The sequence below is a fragment of the Exophiala mesophila genome (assembly GCF_000836275.1).
Source record: "Exophiala mesophila strain CBS 40295 unplaced genomic scaffold supercont1.3, whole genome shotgun sequence".
NCBI classification, from domain to species: domain Eukaryota; kingdom Fungi; phylum Ascomycota; class Eurotiomycetes; order Chaetothyriales; family Herpotrichiellaceae; genus Exophiala; species Exophiala mesophila.
The window spans coordinates 1,927,229-1,944,498 of record NW_015622506.1 but is presented as its reverse complement, the minus strand read 5'-3'; the positions used below and the strand labels follow the sequence as shown (position 1 = coordinate 1,944,498).

The window sequence follows — 17,270 nt, the reverse complement described above, 5'->3', positions numbered from 1 at the left end:
ACGTTGGATTCACGTGCAAGTGCGTGTCACTATCAGTCACGGGATCACAATTCTTGGCCATTGCCAAGTCCGATAACGTGACTCGCATCTTAAGGGGCTTCTCCTATCTACATACCATCCCAACTTCTTCATGCTATGTAAGGTGTATAGAAGGTTTGGATGGTCACATCCCAAAGCTACGGTATCAACGTCGATCAAACGGTGTAGTCTATGACCCTCTTTGCCACTCTTCCACCAGACCTTTGGTCTTGCACATGAACCTCTTTCTCCCTATGTTATCTCCTCATTAGGCACTCGCTCAAGAAGGGCGGACATGAGGTGCAATCATATTTTCTGGCCGTACGTGGCGATCATACTCCTCTTCACTCATTACTTGAAGCTTCATTGCAGCCTCTTTAAGCGTTATCCCTTCTTTATGAGCGAGCTTGGCAACCTTGGACGCACTATCATAGCCAATGACTGGCTGTAGACAGGTCACAAGCATCAAGCTTGAAAGGAAGTCAGTATGGCTCTGTCTTCAATGGGTGATGATATGTATACCTTTGTCCAAGCAGAGCTGAGATGCGTTTTCGATCTGCTTCCAATGAATCCAGCAAATTAAGCCGGAAGCTGTTCATTCCATCACTGAGTAACCGAATAGAGTGGCACATGTTGTGAATCATCAATGGCTTGAACGCATTCAGCTGAAATTGTCCATTCATCCCTCCAATGGTAATTCCCGTATGGTTGGCAATCACCTGAGTGCATATCATGGTTAGGGACTCACACTGAGTGGGATTTACCTTTCCAGGCATGAACGACGATCCAGGTTCGTTTTCAGGGAGGATCAATTCTCCAAGCCCACACCGAGGCCCACTCCCTTCGAAGCGAATGTCTTGGGCGATTTTGAATAGTGAACATGCAAGTGTGTTAAGGGCACCAGACACGCTCACGATGGCATCATTGGCAGATATTGCCTCCATCTTATTAGAAGCAGTGACAAAGGGAAGTCCAGTCATTTGGGCGACTTCAGCAGCAAAGTCTTCGGCAAATCCTTGGTATACGTTGAGTCCAGTCCCAACTGCTGTACCACCCATTGCAAGTTTCAAGACTTCCGTCATGGTAGTCTTGACACGTGCAATGTTATACTCAATCTGTGCCGCGAAACCTGAAAACTCCTGGCCTAGAGACAGAGGCACTGCGTCCTGAAGATGCGTTCGGCCGATCTTGATGATATCGCTGAACTGATCAGACTTGGCCACAAGAGATTTGTGAAGCGCGTCCATCGTTGGTAAAAGTCGCTCGTTCAGGTCCAGGGCCGTAGCTATATGCATGGCAGTGGCAAAGCCGTCGTTCGAGGAGCCTGAGAGGTTGACATGATCGTTTGGATGTACGGGACTTTTCGAGCCCAGCTTGCTACCCAAAAGTTCGTTGGCTCGGTTTGATATGACCTCATTGCTGTTCATGTTTGTTTGAGTTCCAGATCCTGTCTGCCAGACCACGAGTGGGAAATGGTCGACTAGTTTTAATGAGGCCACTTCTGCAGCCGCCTTTTGAATGGCCTCTCCAACATTGGCATCTACAGGTAATCAGTTCTGACTTCCTTGGTTGGTAACATAGAGAGTTCAATATACCAAGAGCACCATGACGAACATTGACGGCAGCGGCAGCCCCTTTCAAGATCCCATATGCTCTGACAATGGAGATAGGCATGCGATCGCGTGGTTGGTTGATGACGAAGTTCTGTAGAGATCTATCGATTGTCAACCAGATTCATCCAATCGCTATCTCACTTGAGTTTATCTTACCGCTGAGTCTGAGCACCCCAGTACTTGTCCGCTGGCACCTATTCGACTATCAGCAAATACATAGATAAATCTATTGCACATGAAGTTGATCCTAACTTGAATTTCGCCGAAGGCATCATTTTCCGTTCTTGTATTCATCGTCTTACAAGGGAAGGGTTCTTCTATCTAAAACACTTTTTATTTTGATACTGCTGTACTCCCACAAGACATATTTGGAGCACCTTTTTGTACGTCTACTTCTAAACCAAGTCTATCTATCTATTAGACATCACAAGGTCTCTCGGTAAAGCAGCCTTTCTCCCCGACTTGTGCGGAGACTCGTCTCCATCTTCCCCTCAATTCACCTTAATTCGTGACTCTAAATAGTATTGCTGTCACGCCATCCGAAAGGAAGCTCCACGCGGAAAAGAAATTATTGCCGGGATCTATATTGGCATGGCAAAGGAGTTACTGCTGGTAGACCTCACCGACGGCGAGTCGTTAGCGTTGACCCAAACCTTTTGCTGGTGGGCCACCATCGACAAAGTATCAAGTGGCCACACCGGCGACCGGCATGATTGGGCTGGCGAGACGGGGATGAGATTCAGTCATTTTTCTCAGAGACGGTGGATCAATCAACAATCAAATATTCAATTCGGGTGCAAAAATGAATGGCCTTTCCAGCCGCCTTGTCTGAACCAGCAGCTTCGACTATCCTGCGCTGAATTCGCCGACTCCGCATTCTCCTTGCATTGCAATAACAAACATCCTAAGAATCACCCATAACTCCCAGGCGAGTGTGCCACCATTGATCGGTAGGCGGAGCGCCAAGTCATGCAAATGTCCAGTCCTTTACAAGGGGTATCAATAATCGTCCTAGGCGAAATGTGAAGGTGCAATGGCCTGCCGATCTGCTCAAACCCATGAGCCACTTGAACTCATCAATTCATTTCACTGGTTCTGCTGGAAGGGGAACTGAAATGGGAACGTGGGCATTCCATTCGTCATGTTTCCAAAATTCATGGGGAATGGGATGTTGTTGGGGTTTTTGTCGTCGCGATGGTCATTTCTGTTGTCTCGAGACGATTGAGGTCCACGCCTTCCTCCCTGGTCTGTGGCAATACGTCGGCTCATCGCTGAAATAGTGAGTTAGTGATGGTTTCAACACCGTTGGACGGACAACTTACCTTTGGATGATACACCGGCTCCGATTTCGATGTCAGGCTCCTCAACCACCAAACCTTGCTCAATGGGAAGCCCGCCGGTACCCCCATATTCGGCCGTCACGAGCCACTTGCGATCGGCATCTGTCAATCTTTCGATTGGAATGATACTAATGCCCGTCTGATAGTCGCTGCAGTCGCGAGGTCCGAATCCAACGCCCCATTTGGTCTGTTGTGAATGTTAGTCCGATAATGTCAAAAGTGTTAAAAGCGCACGGGTAGAACTTACGCGGAGTTGTGTGTCACCATCTCGATATTCTTCCATGCCGTTGCGTGCACTCTCGGCATCGCGGCGGTTGATCATCTTGACAAATGCATGGCGTTTGTCAACGTTGACGATACATGTCTGGACGACGCCATATCGTGAGAACAAATTGCGCAGGTGGGCCTCAGATGAGGTTACGCCACCGACGAAGAGAGTTCGGCTAAAGACTTTGATATGTCCTTTGGGTAGACTTGGGTCTTTGATGACATTCTTGGGACCCGGGGGTGGGAGGGATTGGTTCTGGGGGGGCGAGGGAGAGCGGCGTCGCCTTCCATTGGGGCTTCGCTGACGATAATCGTTGCCTCGTCTACCATCGCGGTCATTACGGGCATCACTATCATGGCGTCGTCGCGGAGAAAGATCTCTTCGTCTGTCATATCCGGGCGAACGAGACCGACGTCGGAACTGGCCCGGGGGTGACCGGGTGTGTGCATCACGTGACTGGTCGCCTTGTGCACCCCAACTGTTGGCACCCGGCATTGACGAAGGAAAAGCAGTGCCATTGTTCACGCCAGCATTTGCACCTTGCAACAGTTGCAATGCGGTGGTCCACTGGTCAGGAGGAACGCCTTGAGCAGCGAGAAGTTGCAGGAGTTGCAATTGAACTTGGGCATCCGCACCAGTCGGGGCCCCATTTTGAGGCATTTGAGCAGGTACTTGCGGTTGAGGCAAGAATGCAGCAAGTGGATTTGGAGGTACGTTTGCAGGACTTTGTGTCTGAACACCATTATTCAACCCAGCAAATAAAGCCCCCAATGGGTTTACAGCCTGGCCGTTGGCAGGAGTAAGAGAAGCGCCTGGGTTTACGGTACTGTTGGGCTGTACGTTTCCACTTTGCGGGCTTAACAGATTATTCAAACTAGCTTGTGGGGTAGCCGTGGGATTGGGAGGGGGCTGCGACACAGCGTTCTGTTTTGCCATATTCTTCAGGGCCTCCAGGATTGCAGATGTGTCTTGCTGCCGTGCTGGCTGCGCAGAGGCAAATGTGTTAGAGGGATTCTGCTGACCGAGAGGGACGAAGCCTGGCGACGGAGATCCTTCTGGGGTGGTTGAAACTAGATCCGAGTCAAAAGAGTGACCCTTTGGATAGGGGCGACAGGAAATGAAATCTTTACCTTTAGGAGCGTCAAGTCTTTCTTTGATCGAAGCAAGGAGCGGGGCTGGAAAGGTATTGGAGCGTTCCCAGATTTCCACCAGCTTCTTAATTTTGGCCTGTCATGGAGAAAATACGTGAGTCTATCGCGCAAAAACAGAAAAAACAGGGAGACGAGTTTGAGGGCGTTGCAACGGCAAACAATAGTCCAACCAACAACAATTGTGGTAGGTCGCCTCAGCATTCGCAATCCAGTAATAGCACGACGAAATGAATGATTCATACCTTTTGATCTTCTGGAGCAGCATGGGTGATGTCGTTCATGAGTACGGGGAGCAATTCAGTCACATGACTTACGCCAGCAGCAAAGGTTCCATCTGGAGCCCCGCTACCCAACTGCTGGCCGGCTTTTCTTGCTTGATCTACCCATTGCCGTGATACTGAATCTACAACATAGAGTACCCCTAGCTTGTGTGTTCCTGGTGTTTTTTTGAAGTGTGTGTAGATCTTTTGGATGAGGACTGACTCGGACTAAGGAATGAGTTAGCAGTGCTGGGATGGCCACAGGTTTATGGCCAGAGACGTACTTGGATGTTCGCGGTACAGAGGGTTGTGATGGTGTTGATCTTAGATCCGGAAACGCCTGGAGGTTTGAGAGTCAACATAGACTGCAGGATTGCGTCCAGTTCTGCCACCGCAGACGACATGATGTGCTACCCCGCCTACAGGACGCCACGCGTGTCAAAGTGTTGTCAAGTGCGCCTCACAAATCCTCAAACTCTTGATCAATGCCTCAAGCTGAGATGACCGCGGGTGTGTCTAATGTTGGCAAGTGTTGTCCAATGTGTTGATGGTGAGGTTACAGACAGCGGCCAGATACGGCGGTGATGTGAGGTAAATGATGAACGAGAAGAAACGAGTGTCCTGATGAGGAGTTTTGCAACTCAGAAGACAGAGTCTACAGTCCAGATGGCAAGAACAAGCCTGCACCTCCACAAGAGGGTTGATCTGCGACAGTTGGGGGACAAGGATTCTATCGGTCAAGTACAGCAAGAGAAATTGCGATGACTTCTGATTACAAGGTCGAAAAGACGCGACACGCGTCCAATGAACAGTTTGGAGATGAAGAGTGATGAAAAGGTGATGTTGGTGACAAGGTGGTGATGAAAATTGATTCAAAAGTGAAGAATTAGCACAGTGGCACGTTGAGGGTGGTTGGAAGTGAAGGAAAGAACTTGCAGGTGGAGATGAGGCAACAGCACTGCAGGAGTGCAAACTTAACGAACAAGGAAATTGAAGCGACTTGTGACGAATGAGGTTTAGTGGCTTTGTGGTGAAGAAACGGAGGGAGGGAACAATCATCATCACATGACGCAGAGAATGACACCATTGCACGTGACCAGATGGACAGAGTGTCCGGCACATGTTTTGTTCTCGCACGTGATCGACGGTGCATTCGTTAATGCATGGAAAATTCATGGGCTTCATTCCGTCGAGCTCTGAAGGGGTCAAAATGGGGCCGGCGCACCTTCGGACAGCGACTGGAGGCACTGGAGGGCCACGGACGAGGGGAGCAGTGGAGTCCACGGGGTGCTTGGTTTTGGACAAGGATAAGACGTGCGACTGGCTCACTGGCGCAGTACTGGGTCATTACTGGCTGGTGGCTGCCCGGCTCTCCAATTTATGCTTGGGTTACGTTACTGAGGGAAACACGATCCGACAAAATCCTGGAGCTCCAAGTCGGGATTTCTCAATCAAACACTTGCTCGGCCATTTTCTCATTCATCATCTTGCAGCTACCACCATTTTATACCCTCTTCAAATTGATTCCATCCACACCTCATCTCATCTCCTATTCTGAACCCTTTAGTGACCTGTTGTAAGCCATCCCCCAGACACTATGGCCTCCTCACTGCGTGCGGGAAGCTCCCTTCTGCGCACCTCGACCCTCTCCTCCCGACCTGCCATTCAGCGAGCCGCATTCAACGGTGTGCGTGCTGCCAGCACAAAGGTAAGCTATGTAACTCATTCTGAGCTCCTTATCGCTAATAAGGCTCCTCAAAGTCGCTCAAAGACACCTTCGCCGACAATCTCCCAGCCGAACTCGAAAAGGTCAAGAAGCTGAGAAAAGACTATGGCAGCAAGGTCATTGGCGAGGTCACTCTTGACCAAGTCTATGGCGGTGCTCGAGGAATCAAGTCTCTAGTCTGGGAAGGTTCCGTCCTCGACTCTGAAGAGGGTATTCGCTTCCGTGGAAAGACTATCCCCGAGTGCCAGGAGCTACTCCCTAAGGCCCCTGGTGGTGAAGAACCCCTGCCTGAAGGTCTGTACTGGCTGCTCTTGACTGGCGAAGTCCCCAGCGAGCAACAAGTCCGCGATCTTTCAGCAGATTGGGCTGCTCGCTCTGAACTCCCCAAATTTGTTGAGGAGACCATCGACCGTCTGCCCAAAGATCTCCACCCCATGGCTCAATTCTCCATCGCTGTCGTTGCCCTCGAGCAAACTTCGGAATTCGCCAAGGCATATGCTCGAGGCATCAACAAGAAAGAGTACTGGCAATACACCTTTGAAGATTCTCAGAACCTCATTGCCAAGCTCCCTACCATCGCCTCCAAGATCTACCGCAACATCTACAAGGATGGAAAGGTTGCCCCGATCCAAAAGGACAAGGATTACGGCTTCAACTTGGCCAATGGTCTCGGCTTTGGCGAAAACACCGACTTCGTTGAGCTGATGCGTCTGTATTTGACCATCCACAGTGACCACGAAGGTGGCAATGTCAGCGCCCACACCACCCATCTGGTTGGCAGTGCTCTCAGCTCTCCCTTCCTGTCTTTGGCCGCAGGTCTCAACGGCTTGGCTGGACCTCTCCACGGATTGGCCAACCAAGAAGTCTTGCTCTGGCTCACCAAGATGCAGGAGTCGGTCGGTGGCGATCTCAGCGACAAGTCCATCACTGATTACCTCTGGTCCACCCTCAACTCTGGCCGTGTGGTTCCCGGTTATGGCCACGCAGTGCTCCGCAAGACTGATCCCCGCTACGTCTCTCAAAGAGAATTCGCCCTCCGCAAGCTGCCTGAAGATCCTTTGTTCAAGCTCGTGAGCCAGGTCTACAAGATTGCTCCTGGTGTCTTGACCGAGCACGGCAAGACCAAGAACCCCTACCCCAACGTTGACGCTGTAAGTACCCGGCGCAGGCTGTGCCCACTGAACCATGATACTGACTGCATTAGCATTCCGGTGTCCTTCTACAATATTACGGTTTGACCGAAGCCAACTACTACACCGTCCTGTTCGGTGTTTCGCGTGCCCTCGGTGTGTTGCCTCAGCTCATCATCGACCGCGCCCTCGGCGCCCCCATTGAGCGACCCAAGTCTTTCAGCACTGAGGCATACGCCAAGCTCGTTGGTGCCTCTTTGTAAAGAGGCCGGGCTTTTGACCTGGAGCACTTCAGTGAAGTATACAGCGGAAATAGCGTAGTTCTACCACGGGCAACGGTGCACGGGGTATGGGTGGCTTGGGATGCAAGATTGCCTGTAGGCTATGAGCGTACCAGTCTGCTGTAGATGAGCCACAATGGATGGAAGCGTTTTTTTTTTTGGGAACCAAAAGTGCACCTTCACGTTTCCCGCAGCTCAGTTTCCCATTTCTAGCCTGTATTGAGGTCAAGAATATAGAATGTAGAATGTTGGTACACGTGTCAGCCACGATGAGAGTCCGGTGTGAGACGTGACGCACGGTCACGACCTTGCATCATCTCACAACTTTTTTTTAGCGCAAGGTTGAGGGCCCAACGGGGAGCTCAACGGACCCACAAGTGGAAGATCCATGTTCCAACGCGTTTGATAAACTCAGTGCGCAGGCCGCCAGAGGCTCCTTCGGGGGTGCCAGGGCCCGAGGCGTCCTAAGGGGTGCACGCACGCGCCACTTTTCCAGCTACCGGGGCAGTACTTCAGGACACGAGGCCTGTATTTAAGTAGGACTCCGTTCGGAGCGACAGGCTGGGGGGAGAGGGGGGATGCGGCTTGGTGGGATCCAGAATTAGCATAGAGTGTCTCGCCCGGCAAAACACTAACTTAGGGGCGATCGAAGAGCGGCCCTTGGTCTTCTGGGGGCCCAAAAAGGACCGCTGGGTTGTAATTGATTATTTTTGTGATTATCGTCCTCCTCGGTTGTTGTCGGTGTCCTTTCTCACGCCGAGTAGGTGAAGGAGGCTTATTTTTTGGCTGGAGGCAAGGTTCAAGATTGTGGTCGCCCCATCGTGCATTGTCAGACCGTCATTTGATTATCTCCTCGTGCTAGTGTCCTTGTTGGCTCCTGCCGTAATCCGTATATCGTTCCTGCATACATCCTTTCCCTCCTCCTGTCCTCTCTACCCATTCGATTCCTCCCCTACTCTCTGCTCAATACATCCTCAAGGCGACGGAGCCGGACAAATCCCTTGGTCAGGGCCTAGAGTATCACCTTTTTGTTCAACATGTCAACAGCTGTCGCAATGGGCGCTCCTGCTGCAGGGCCTCCCAAGATTGAGAAGAAGCCTATCAAGTTCAGCAACTTGCTTTTGGGCGCCGGGTTGAACCTGTTCGAAGTCACCACTCTCGGCCAACCCCTCGAGGTCATCAAGACCACCATGGCTGCCAACAGACAGGATTCGTTTGCTGGAGCCATGTCACGAATTTGGGGTCGTGGTGGAATTTTGGGATGTAAGCACAAGCTGAACGTCGTGGCGAGCGGACCTCGGTAACTAATTGATTTCGTTGTATAGACTACCAAGGCCTGATCCCTTGGGCCTGGATCGAGGCATCAACAAAGGGTGCTGTCCTCCTCTTCGTCGCCTCTGAGGCCGAATATTACGCCAAAACCTTTGGTGCCGGTAACTTCGCCGCCGGCATCACTGGAGGCATGGTCGGCGGTGTGGCACAGGCTTATGCAACCATGGGTTTCTGCACATGTATGAAGACGGTGGAGATTACCCAACACAAACTCGCGGCCTCCGGAGTGAAGCCCCCGTCGACCTTCCAGACCTTCGCCGATATCTACAGAAAGGAAGGCATTCGAGGCATCAACAAGGGCGTCAATGCCGTCGCCATTCGCCAGACCACCAACTGGGGTTCTCGTTTTGGTCTCTCTCGGCTGGCAGAGAGTGGTATCCGGAAGGCGACCAACAAAGAGCATGGCGAGAAACTGAGCGCCGTGGAAAAGATTGTTGCTAGCGCTCTTGGTGGTGGCCTGTCTGCCTGGAATCAACCAATCGAAGTTATTCGAGTGGAAATGCAGAGCAAGACAGTGGATCCAAATCGACCAAAGAACTTGACGGTCGGCAAGACCTTCAAGTACATCTACAGCAACAACGGACTCAAGGGATTGTATCGAGGTGTGACTCCTCGCATCGGTCTGGGCGTCTGGCAAACCGTGTGCATGGTGGCATTGGGAGACCTGTGAGTCGACCCTCTTCAGACTAACTTGACCATTGACTAACCTGTTGTGACAGTGCCAAAGATGCGGTGGAGAAACTCACGGGCGAAACCGTCACGGCGAAGCACTAAATCATAGAATATTTTGGAATGGCGAGGAGGACTATCTACCACTATATTGGACAAGAGTCGAGCCACCTTAACGGGCATGCTGGCCTTGAGACTTTCTTCCTGTTTACCGGCAATGATCGAGTTGTAGAGGACCAGGCATGCCGCTTCTAGTGTGACAAAAGCTGATAGAACACGGGACTTGAGACCTTGTGACACGATGAATACATGTACATGCATTCCTGTGAGATCTGGCCATCTCGAGGATTTGTCTGATCATGCTCAACCCTGACCGGTACCGGTCCTGAATCTCTGGTGCAGCCGCAACTTTCCGCGGTTATGCTTCCACTCTGCACTTTCCGCGGTTATGCTCCCACTCTGCATTTTACAACTTCAGCGACGTGGTCATTTCATAGCTACCCACGTTGACTAAAGCCTGCCGATTGTTGTCCCATTTCTCAAGCGAATATGGGTGATTTCGGGCCGAATGCGGATTGAGTAGAAAATGCGGAGTTGGTTTGTTGCAAGCACGACGCCGAGCCCCCATCTCTGTCAGCTGAATCTTGACCCGCAGTCTCTCCACGCCTAAGTAGAGACTGATATGGTGCTCAGTGTTCTCAACTGTGTTTTCCCAGTAGTTCACTACATGGTAAAGTTTTCACCGAGCTGGATAGCATGTGGGCTGGGATTCATTGCTACCGTAGAGAAAATGACAACGACTGGCTAGGTCGTTGTTGATTGTAGTCGTGCGGCTCTTTTTGGATTACGCGATATGACGCGACGCGAGGTCCGGGGTTGTTGCAGAAGGAGCAGTTGCCCCAGTTGTGCATGCCTTCCCTTTGAGTCCGAAGGCATTGATCTGCCTTTAATCATTGAATATTCTCATCTTTTTCAGGTTTGTCTCTCTCTCAACTCTTCCTGAATCTACCGCTGCTCACTCCCCGCAGCGGACCTGTCGACGGTGGATGATTCTTCCCGCTTTCTCTGTTTGAATGTCATGCTATCGGCTCAGATGACTCACCATACGGCGGTGTTTGCTGCCGACCTGGTCATGGGCGGATGGATCGAAGGTGATGGAGCAATAATGAACGCAGAGCTCGTGTGCGTTCAAACAAAGGAAAATCATGATGAGTCCGGGATAGGATGACTGGGTCAGGTCTGTTTGACATTCCCATTGTTCTTGTCACCCCCTCCGTCCTGTTCTTTGACTCATGTTCAATCACCCACAACAATATCAAGCTCTCCAATTACAGCTGTGGATTGTCAGGTTTGTCGAGATCAAAACTGAGTGTGATTCTCTCAACGGACCCATCTTGTCTGTCGACCTCGACAAGCACCCATTACTGTATCTGAGCAATGATTCTAAATCACATCATGTACAGCACTCTGCTGCTGTGTCTAACACTGACAGCCGACGCCTTACTGTGGAACATGACTTCCATCAAAGAGCGCCTTGACACCTCCGCCGCACCAGCCGCCTCACCACCCACCTTTCCCTTACCCTTACCGTGGAACTTGAGTTCCATAAAAGAGCGCCTTCATGCCACCTCCTCACCAGCCGCTGATCAATGTGTCTTTGCCCTGGAACCCTCGACCTCGACCGGCTGCAACAATGCTACTGCCCATGTCACCATTCCCGCTACGACTGCCTGCGTTCCGGTGGGACAAGAGGGCTTGATGGCGGTGTGGGTCGAGTCGTGCGCTGATCGCTTCCGTGCCTGTTCATTCTGGGACCAGGCTGACTGTACCGGCTCCAGCGTGAGGATCGACAAGGAGCATTTGGGGGCGAAATGCACCGGCATCAGATTCTATGTCAGAGGCATTACCTGTGAGGTTTGAGTATACAAGAGGGGGTTGCGAGGTTGAATTTAGATTGTGGTCATGGATTGGATTTTTTTGGGATTGGAGCATCTATGGTAGAACAATATATCTTTCGAGGTGCTTAGGAATGACCTTTCTTAGGTCTTTCGACTGCAGCCACTTTTCGCTGAAGAGTCGATCAGCATAACGATATGCACCGTCGCAGAGCACGGTGACCACCGTGTGTCCAGGGCCCAATTGCTCAGCAACTTCCTTAGCCGCCACCACGTTCAGAGCACTGCTGGCTCCAAGATATAAGCCTTCCTCGTCGAGGGCTCGGTATACCATTTCAATACTTTTTTCGTCCGCGATGTGCAGTGCCCCGTCAAGTTCCTTGACTTCGTTTTCAAGGTTATCCGTCACTCGACCTTGACCAATCCCTTCAGTGATGCTACCACCACTTCTCTCCTTCAATTGACCTCCCGAGCTAATGTACGAGTAAAGAACTGAGCCAGGAGGATCAGCGAGGAAGGACTTGACCCTACCGCCACTGACATCCTTCAGATATCGAGTCACACCCGCCAAAGTCCCTCCAGTGCCAGTGGCGCACGTGAATGCATCCACCTTGCCTTCGGTCTGAGCCCAGATCTCCGGCCCCGTGGTTTCAATATGAGCCCTTCGGTTGGCCGTGTTATCGAACTGATTGGTCCATACAGCACCATGCTCTGGATCCTCCTTTTGCAACCGCTCTGCATGACGCTTCGCCTGCCAGTTGTAGTTGTCTGAGTTTTCCCATGCGACGGCAGGGACAGGGTAGACTTCGGCGCCCAGTAATCTCAGCAGATCAATCTTGCCCTGAGACTGTGTGTTGGGCATGTAGATGACCAATCGATACCCTCGAGCTCGACAAACGTGAGCAAGACCGATGCCTGTGTTTCCAGCTGTGCCTTCAACCACTGTGCCGCCTGGCTTCAGCAGTCCTCGCTCTTCCGCATCTTTTACCACATACAGCGCGGCTCGGTCCTTGACGCTGCCACCGGGGTTTTGGAATTCGGCTTTGCCCAGCACGTTGCATCCCGTATCGGCGGAGATTTTCTTGAGTTTGATCAAAGGAGTATTTCCGATGGCTAGAGATTGTTGGTTAGTTTGCGAAGAGACAGGACTATTGGGTGGTGCAGAGAAAGTACCTCCTGTCAATTGGTCGACAACGCCTTGAGCTTTGGAGACTCGGACTCCATATGAGTTGGTGGCCTCCGCAGTCGCTGCGCGTGTCGCTGTGGTGGCGAAGCGACGAATGGAGCCCCTCAATACATTCGCCATGGTTCCGAGATTATGCAGACGGATATATGGCGCTTGAAATCGGCGGTTCGGGGAATGGAATAGAGACAAAGTCTGGCGAGCATCTGTTGGAAAAAAGTTGCCATGGCATCATTTGCGGAGGAGATCCGCGGTCCCGGCAAACAGCAAATGGGAAGGCGCAACAACCAATAACGACAACTGCTCTGCTCCACAAATATATTTCATAAAGAGACGACCTTCTTTTCTTTCTTCCTCTCATTCTCTATATTTCATTGAAATAATCATATACTTACACACAATTTTGCTGTTCGTATATGTGAACGCTGACAACGACAGCTTCTGAAAAGTATGGGTTTGTTATACTCGACTTGTATCAGAACCACATCATGCAAATGTCCATGTGCCGGTAGGTCACCTTGACATAGCCAGCTCACCAGGGCACAACACGCTACTCAAGTGCCGTGACTGATGCGAGTGCGAGGTGAGGTGAGTCGAGGTGCGGCAGTAACTGAAAGGAGGGTAAAGTGAAGATTCTGCGTGACCTCTGCCTCAGATTGGCGAAGAAATGGCTTTCTTCACTGTAACAGCGTGTGAAAAACAAACAGATCGCGTCAATGCCTGGCAGATTGAATCTGCCTCACTCACTCTGCAGATCCCATTGTGCACATATATCTCTGTTCTCTGACCTTTTCTTTCCTATCTTGCTTCGGTTGGTGTATCTTCCACTTCATACTTCACATTCTGGCAAGCAATCATGGTCCTAACTCGATCAGGTCTGAATCTTGAATCCCCTGCGGCAAAGCCGCGACTCCAGACCCGCGTATCTCAAACCCCCGTGGGGAGTCGATATCTGCCATCACTAACCCGCGCACCTGAGATCCACGAGGAGAGCAGTCATCTGATGGCGGCAAGGCGCCTGAGGCTTGTGTGTAGACGGCCTGCTGGTAGGACTGAGGAGCCTCCCAACGGAACCAACGACGTCATCATGGACGACGACGACGACAATCCACAAGCTAGCGAACTGACCTTGGACGAAGCAGAACGGAACAAATTCCTCCGCGATGCTGCCAATTTGTATGAACGCACCTTTGAAGAGCTCTTGCAAAGCAACACACAACTCGCTCAGCGCAACAAGGATCTTGCTGTTGCGGAAACCATGAACAAACAGCATCTTGCAACCATCAAGACGCTGCGAGACGAGGCCAGTGAAGGCAAACGACAGCTTGACGATATTCGTCTACAGGTCGCGGCCCACCTGGATGAATGCAACAATCTCAATAATGCAAAGGACTTGCCCATCGTACTCCAGCCCACTTTCGCCACTCACTACCCTTTATCGCCAATCGATCCCGCTTTAGAGGACGAGGGAGACCAGGGAGATCAACTTTGTCTTTTATCGAATACGTGGACTGGCTTGCTCGACAGAAATCGACGACCCAGCATCCTCATTAGCGACCTTTTCGTCTGGCATATCGACACCAGTTCTTTCGTCCATATGAATTCGCAAACTATATGCACTTGTCAAGTCGAGGCATCACTGGTCAATGACAAATTCACTCGCTCTGCCTTCTTCCGCCCTACCACCAACGCCATGATGACAAATTGGGACGAATCGATCCTTCAAGTTCAAGATCTGGTGTTTGAGAACGCCATGTACCAAGACATCTCCTCCTGGGAGCAACTCCACGCCTGGCTCGAATGTTTCAAGTGCCTCGCTGATTCTCGTCCCGGCACCATGAGGAGGATTCGATGTCTCTATGGCCGGACTGCGGTGGACAAGGATGCTTTATTTGCTGCATCGTTGGGAGTTGAGCCTTTGTAGCGACAACTGAAGTGAGTATTATGAAGCCTTCTAATGATTCATAAGCGGTGGCATACTTGGCTATCTCATTTTGCACGGAGCATTGGGTCAGAAGCAAAAGATCAGAGTAGTAAGACGTTGGAAGATTCTTGATTGGAAAGTGCAGGCAAGTTTGATGGATGGAATGCGACCACAAGAAAATAAAAACCGATGCAGAGAATTGTTGGTTTCAATGGATTTTGGTCTCATTCTGGGGTCACAGAGATCGCGCCGGTAGAAGGTGCCACAGTATAATGGCAATCCACACAATGAATTGAGACCAAGCAACATCTATTTTCTGAAGCCATTCTTTTGATACCGTGACACGTGATAGTATCTCCCAGCTTTCGCCTCCACTAACATGGTCCTCTAATCTTTACCGGTAGGAATTTTGAAAAAGACAGCCTTCTGACCTTCGGTCGCAGCCTTGTCACATCTGAAATAGCCCTTACGATCAAACTGAATGACCTCATCGACCTTGACATCCGCGACATTACAGTCCGCAACGGCCGAAGTAGTGAACTCGGTCTTTGGCGTAAGGAAGTCTTCCCACTTGGCCTCGTCCTCCTCAGACAATTTATCCTTTGACAGAAGATGATCAAACTCAACGAGCTCAACCGGAACAAGAGGTTGATCTTGCGACAACCAAGTGATCTTCTTCTTGGTCGCTTTGAAGTCACCGGCCAAGTTCAACGTCATCGACAATTCCTTGATGTTGTTGAGCGAGGCCACACCACTGGTAATATCTTCAGTCTTGTCCTGCGAAGCATATTCGATTCCCGACACGATCGCATTACCCCAATTCATCAACGTGATTTCCTCATCTTGTGCAAATGATTGTGCGTCTTCTTGTTCCACCAGGATGGTCTTGCTGTACCACACGGTTTTCTCGCCGAGGTCGTACTTGGCATGGCAGGGTTTAGTCTCCGAATACGGTTCATCCTTGTCGAGACCCTGGATCTTGCATACGACTAGATTGGTGTCGGCGAGGGCAGTGAATCGTTTTCCCATCACATCGATGATTTTCTTGTTGGTTTGCCAAATTGTGTGCCAATCCATGTTGACGATGTTTTTGGACGGGCCTTGGCTGACCATGAAATCACGGAGTCCTTCGACGGTCATACCCCGACGACGGATTCCTCGAACAGTTGGGAAACGTGGGTCGTCCCAGCCGGAGACGACACCGGCGTCGACGAGCTTGGTGAGTTTTCGCTTGGACATCAGGGTTCGCACGAATTGGATTTTGGAGAAGGTCCAGATGAACGGGGCGCGGAGCTCCAAGGCCTTGAGAATCCATTTGTATTGCGCATCTTGGTCGTTGTATTCAGTGGTGCGGAGGGCGTGTGTCACACCTTCGAGAGAGTCGACGATGGGACAGGCGAATTGATATGTAGGATATGCTTTGTATTTGTCGCCGGTACGGAGATGGGGGGTTTGTGTCTTGGGGCATCGGTAGATGACAGGGTCACGGAGAGAGGCGTTGTCGTTGGCGAAAGAGATCTTGGCCCGGATACACCATCTGCGTCCTTCATCTGTGCCTTTTCTCATTTCCTCAAAGTGAGCGAGATTGTCCTCAACACTGTCGTCTCGGTGCACACTGGGTTCACGTGCCAGTCTCATTGCACTCATGACGTCTCCTGGAGTGTCGTCTGCGAACGCCTTTCCGGCCTTGATGATCTTGAAACAGTACTCTTCAATCTGCTCGAAATAGTCCGAGGTGTGGGAGATGGTATCTGGCTTGATCCCCAGAAGGGCAACATCCTCACGGATGGATTCTTGGTATTCCTCCTTCTCTTTCTCGGTGTTGGTGTCGTCAAAGCGAAGGATCATCTTTCCACCGGGGTATTGAGTGTGGGCAAAGTGATCATTGAGGAGGGCAGCTTTGGCATGGCCAATGTGAAGGTATCCTGAGGGTTCGGGAGGGAATCGTGTGACTACACCGTTGGCGGCGTTGGGAAGTTCCATTTGCTTGACCTTAGGGGCCTTTTTGGCCTTGGGAGGGTTCTTGGTCGCCATTTTCGAGGTTGAACGAGAGATTGGATAGGATATAGAGTCAAGATGCGGGTTTAGGGTGAGGACAATGCAGAAATACAGTTGTATGTGATTCAGACAATTTTGAGGATTTCGTGCCTCATTGACTCAGCCTCGCGCGGGGAGAGGGAATTGCCACAGCCTTGTCCACCATGTTTGAATCATCGGCGATCGGCCCAAATCTACGTGCCTGCCAAGCCAAGAGAAGTAAAATCTGCTCGCGCTTAACCCCGTTTTAGATCGAGGGTGATGCTGCCCTATGCTCACAGGACACTTCACCTGTAACTCACCGGTTGTGAGGGGCGGAAACGCCCTAGCGCGAGTTGATCCCTTTGACTCAACCTGGTGGATCCCATTCTAGATCAAAAGCAGCGTCACTGGACGGACACTTAGTAGGTTGGCTGTAAACGAGTTCAGGCGCGCCAGGGAAT

General features: G+C 51.0%; 7 protein-coding genes across 7 annotated transcripts; 3 read left to right on the top strand and 4 right to left on the bottom strand.

Moving 5' to 3' along the window:
* Positions 1-284: 284 nt before the first annotated feature.
* On the bottom strand, positions 285-1,925 carry PV10_04308 (fumarate hydratase, class II; the record flags this gene model as incomplete). The annotated part of the gene is made up of 5 exons (XM_016368849.1): positions 285-488; positions 541-1,558; positions 1,614-1,732; positions 1,788-1,825; positions 1,884-1,925. The coding sequence occupies 5 exons, from the start codon at positions 1,923-1,925 to the stop codon at positions 299-301; spliced, it is 1,407 nt and encodes a 468-aa protein (XP_016224637.1). The 3' UTR covers positions 285-298.
* Positions 1,926-2,397: 472 nt separating this feature from the next.
* On the bottom strand, positions 2,398-5,569 carry PV10_04307 (uncharacterized protein). The gene is made up of 6 exons (XM_016368848.1): positions 4,935-5,569; positions 4,633-4,878; positions 4,370-4,466; positions 3,219-4,309; positions 2,954-3,158; positions 2,398-2,902 (listed from the first exon to the last, which is right to left on the bottom strand). The coding sequence occupies exons 1-6, from the start codon at positions 5,052-5,054 to the stop codon at positions 2,718-2,720; spliced, it is 1,944 nt and encodes a 647-aa protein (XP_016224636.1). The 5' UTR covers positions 5,055-5,569; the 3' UTR covers positions 2,398-2,717.
* Positions 5,570-6,023: 454 nt separating this feature from the next.
* Positions 6,024-8,067, top strand: PV10_04306 (citrate synthase, mitochondrial). The gene is made up of 3 exons (XM_016368847.1): positions 6,024-6,358; positions 6,412-7,527; positions 7,581-8,067. Exons 1-3 carry the CDS (start codon positions 6,248-6,250, stop codon positions 7,767-7,769), a joined length of 1,416 nt encoding a protein of 471 aa, XP_016224635.1. The 5' UTR covers positions 6,024-6,247; the 3' UTR covers positions 7,770-8,067.
* A 436-nt stretch (positions 8,068-8,503) lies between these two features.
* PV10_04305 (mitochondrial DNA replication protein YHM2) lies at positions 8,504-10,222 on the top strand. The gene is made up of 3 exons (XM_016368846.1): positions 8,504-9,050; positions 9,113-9,785; positions 9,839-10,222. The coding sequence occupies exons 1-3, from the start codon at positions 8,825-8,827 to the stop codon at positions 9,891-9,893; spliced, it is 954 nt and encodes a 317-aa protein (XP_016224634.1). The 5' UTR covers positions 8,504-8,824; the 3' UTR covers positions 9,894-10,222.
* A 1,527-nt stretch (positions 10,223-11,749) lies between these two features.
* PV10_04304 (cysteine synthase) lies at positions 11,750-13,049 on the bottom strand. Its single transcript, XM_016368845.1, has 2 exons — positions 12,857-13,049; positions 11,750-12,796 (listed from the first exon to the last, which is right to left on the bottom strand). Exons 1-2 carry the CDS (start codon positions 12,987-12,989, stop codon positions 11,781-11,783), a joined length of 1,149 nt encoding a protein of 382 aa, XP_016224633.1. The 5' UTR covers positions 12,990-13,049; the 3' UTR covers positions 11,750-11,780.
* Positions 13,050-13,722: 673 nt separating this feature from the next.
* PV10_04303 (uncharacterized protein) lies at positions 13,723-14,790 on the top strand (the record flags this gene model as incomplete). Its single annotated transcript, XM_016368844.1, has 1 exon — positions 13,723-14,790. The coding sequence occupies one exon, from the start codon at positions 13,723-13,725 to the stop codon at positions 14,788-14,790; it is 1,068 nt and encodes a 355-aa protein (XP_016224632.1).
* A 144-nt stretch (positions 14,791-14,934) lies between these two features.
* Positions 14,935-16,933, bottom strand: PV10_04302 (glutamate-tRNA ligase). The gene has a single exon (XM_016368843.1). It carries the CDS (start codon positions 16,822-16,824, stop codon positions 15,178-15,180), a length of 1,647 nt encoding a protein of 548 aa, XP_016224631.1. The 5' UTR covers positions 16,825-16,933; the 3' UTR covers positions 14,935-15,177.
* Between the last annotated feature and the right edge of the window lie 337 nt (positions 16,934-17,270).

Bases quoted from the DNA above. Each gene is read 5' to 3' on its own strand.
- PV10_04307 (XM_016368848.1), bottom strand. From the start codon at position 5,054: ATGTCGTCTGCGGTGGCAGAACTGGACGCAATCCTGCAGTCTATGTTG. The intron at 4,879-4,934 runs GTACGTCTCTGG...CTCATTCCTTAG, and splicing joins TCTGTACCGCGAACATCCAA to TCCGAGTCAGTCCTCATCCA. The intron at 3,159-3,218 runs GTAAGTTCTACC...CATTCACAACAG, and splicing joins ATGGTGACACACAACTCCGC to ACCAAATGGGGCGTTGGATT.
- PV10_04306 (XM_016368847.1), top strand. From the start codon at position 6,248: ATGGCCTCCTCACTGCGTGCGGGAAGCTCCCTTCTGCGCACCTCGACC. The intron at 6,359-6,411 runs GTAAGCTATGTA...GGCTCCTCAAAG, and splicing joins TGCGTGCTGCCAGCACAAAG to TCGCTCAAAGACACCTTCGC. The intron at 7,528-7,580 runs GTAAGTACCCGG...TGACTGCATTAG, and splicing joins CCTACCCCAACGTTGACGCT to CATTCCGGTGTCCTTCTACA.
- PV10_04305 (XM_016368846.1), top strand. From the start codon at position 8,825: ATGTCAACAGCTGTCGCAATGGGCGCTCCTGCTGCAGGGCCTCCCAAG. The intron at 9,051-9,112 runs GTAAGCACAAGC...TTCGTTGTATAG, and splicing joins TCGTGGTGGAATTTTGGGAT to ACTACCAAGGCCTGATCCCT. The intron at 9,786-9,838 runs GTGAGTCGACCC...CTGTTGTGACAG, and splicing joins ATGGTGGCATTGGGAGACCT to TGCCAAAGATGCGGTGGAGA.
- PV10_04304 (XM_016368845.1), bottom strand. From the start codon at position 12,989: ATGGCGAATGTATTGAGGGGCTCCATTCGTCGCTTCGCCACCACAGCG. The intron at 12,797-12,856 runs GTACTTTCTCTG...AACAATCTCTAG, and splicing joins TGTCGACCAATTGACAGGAG to CCATCGGAAATACTCCTTTG.
- PV10_04302 (XM_016368843.1), bottom strand. From the start codon at position 16,824: ATGGCGACCAAGAACCCTCCCAAGGCCAAAAAGGCCCCTAAGGTCAAG.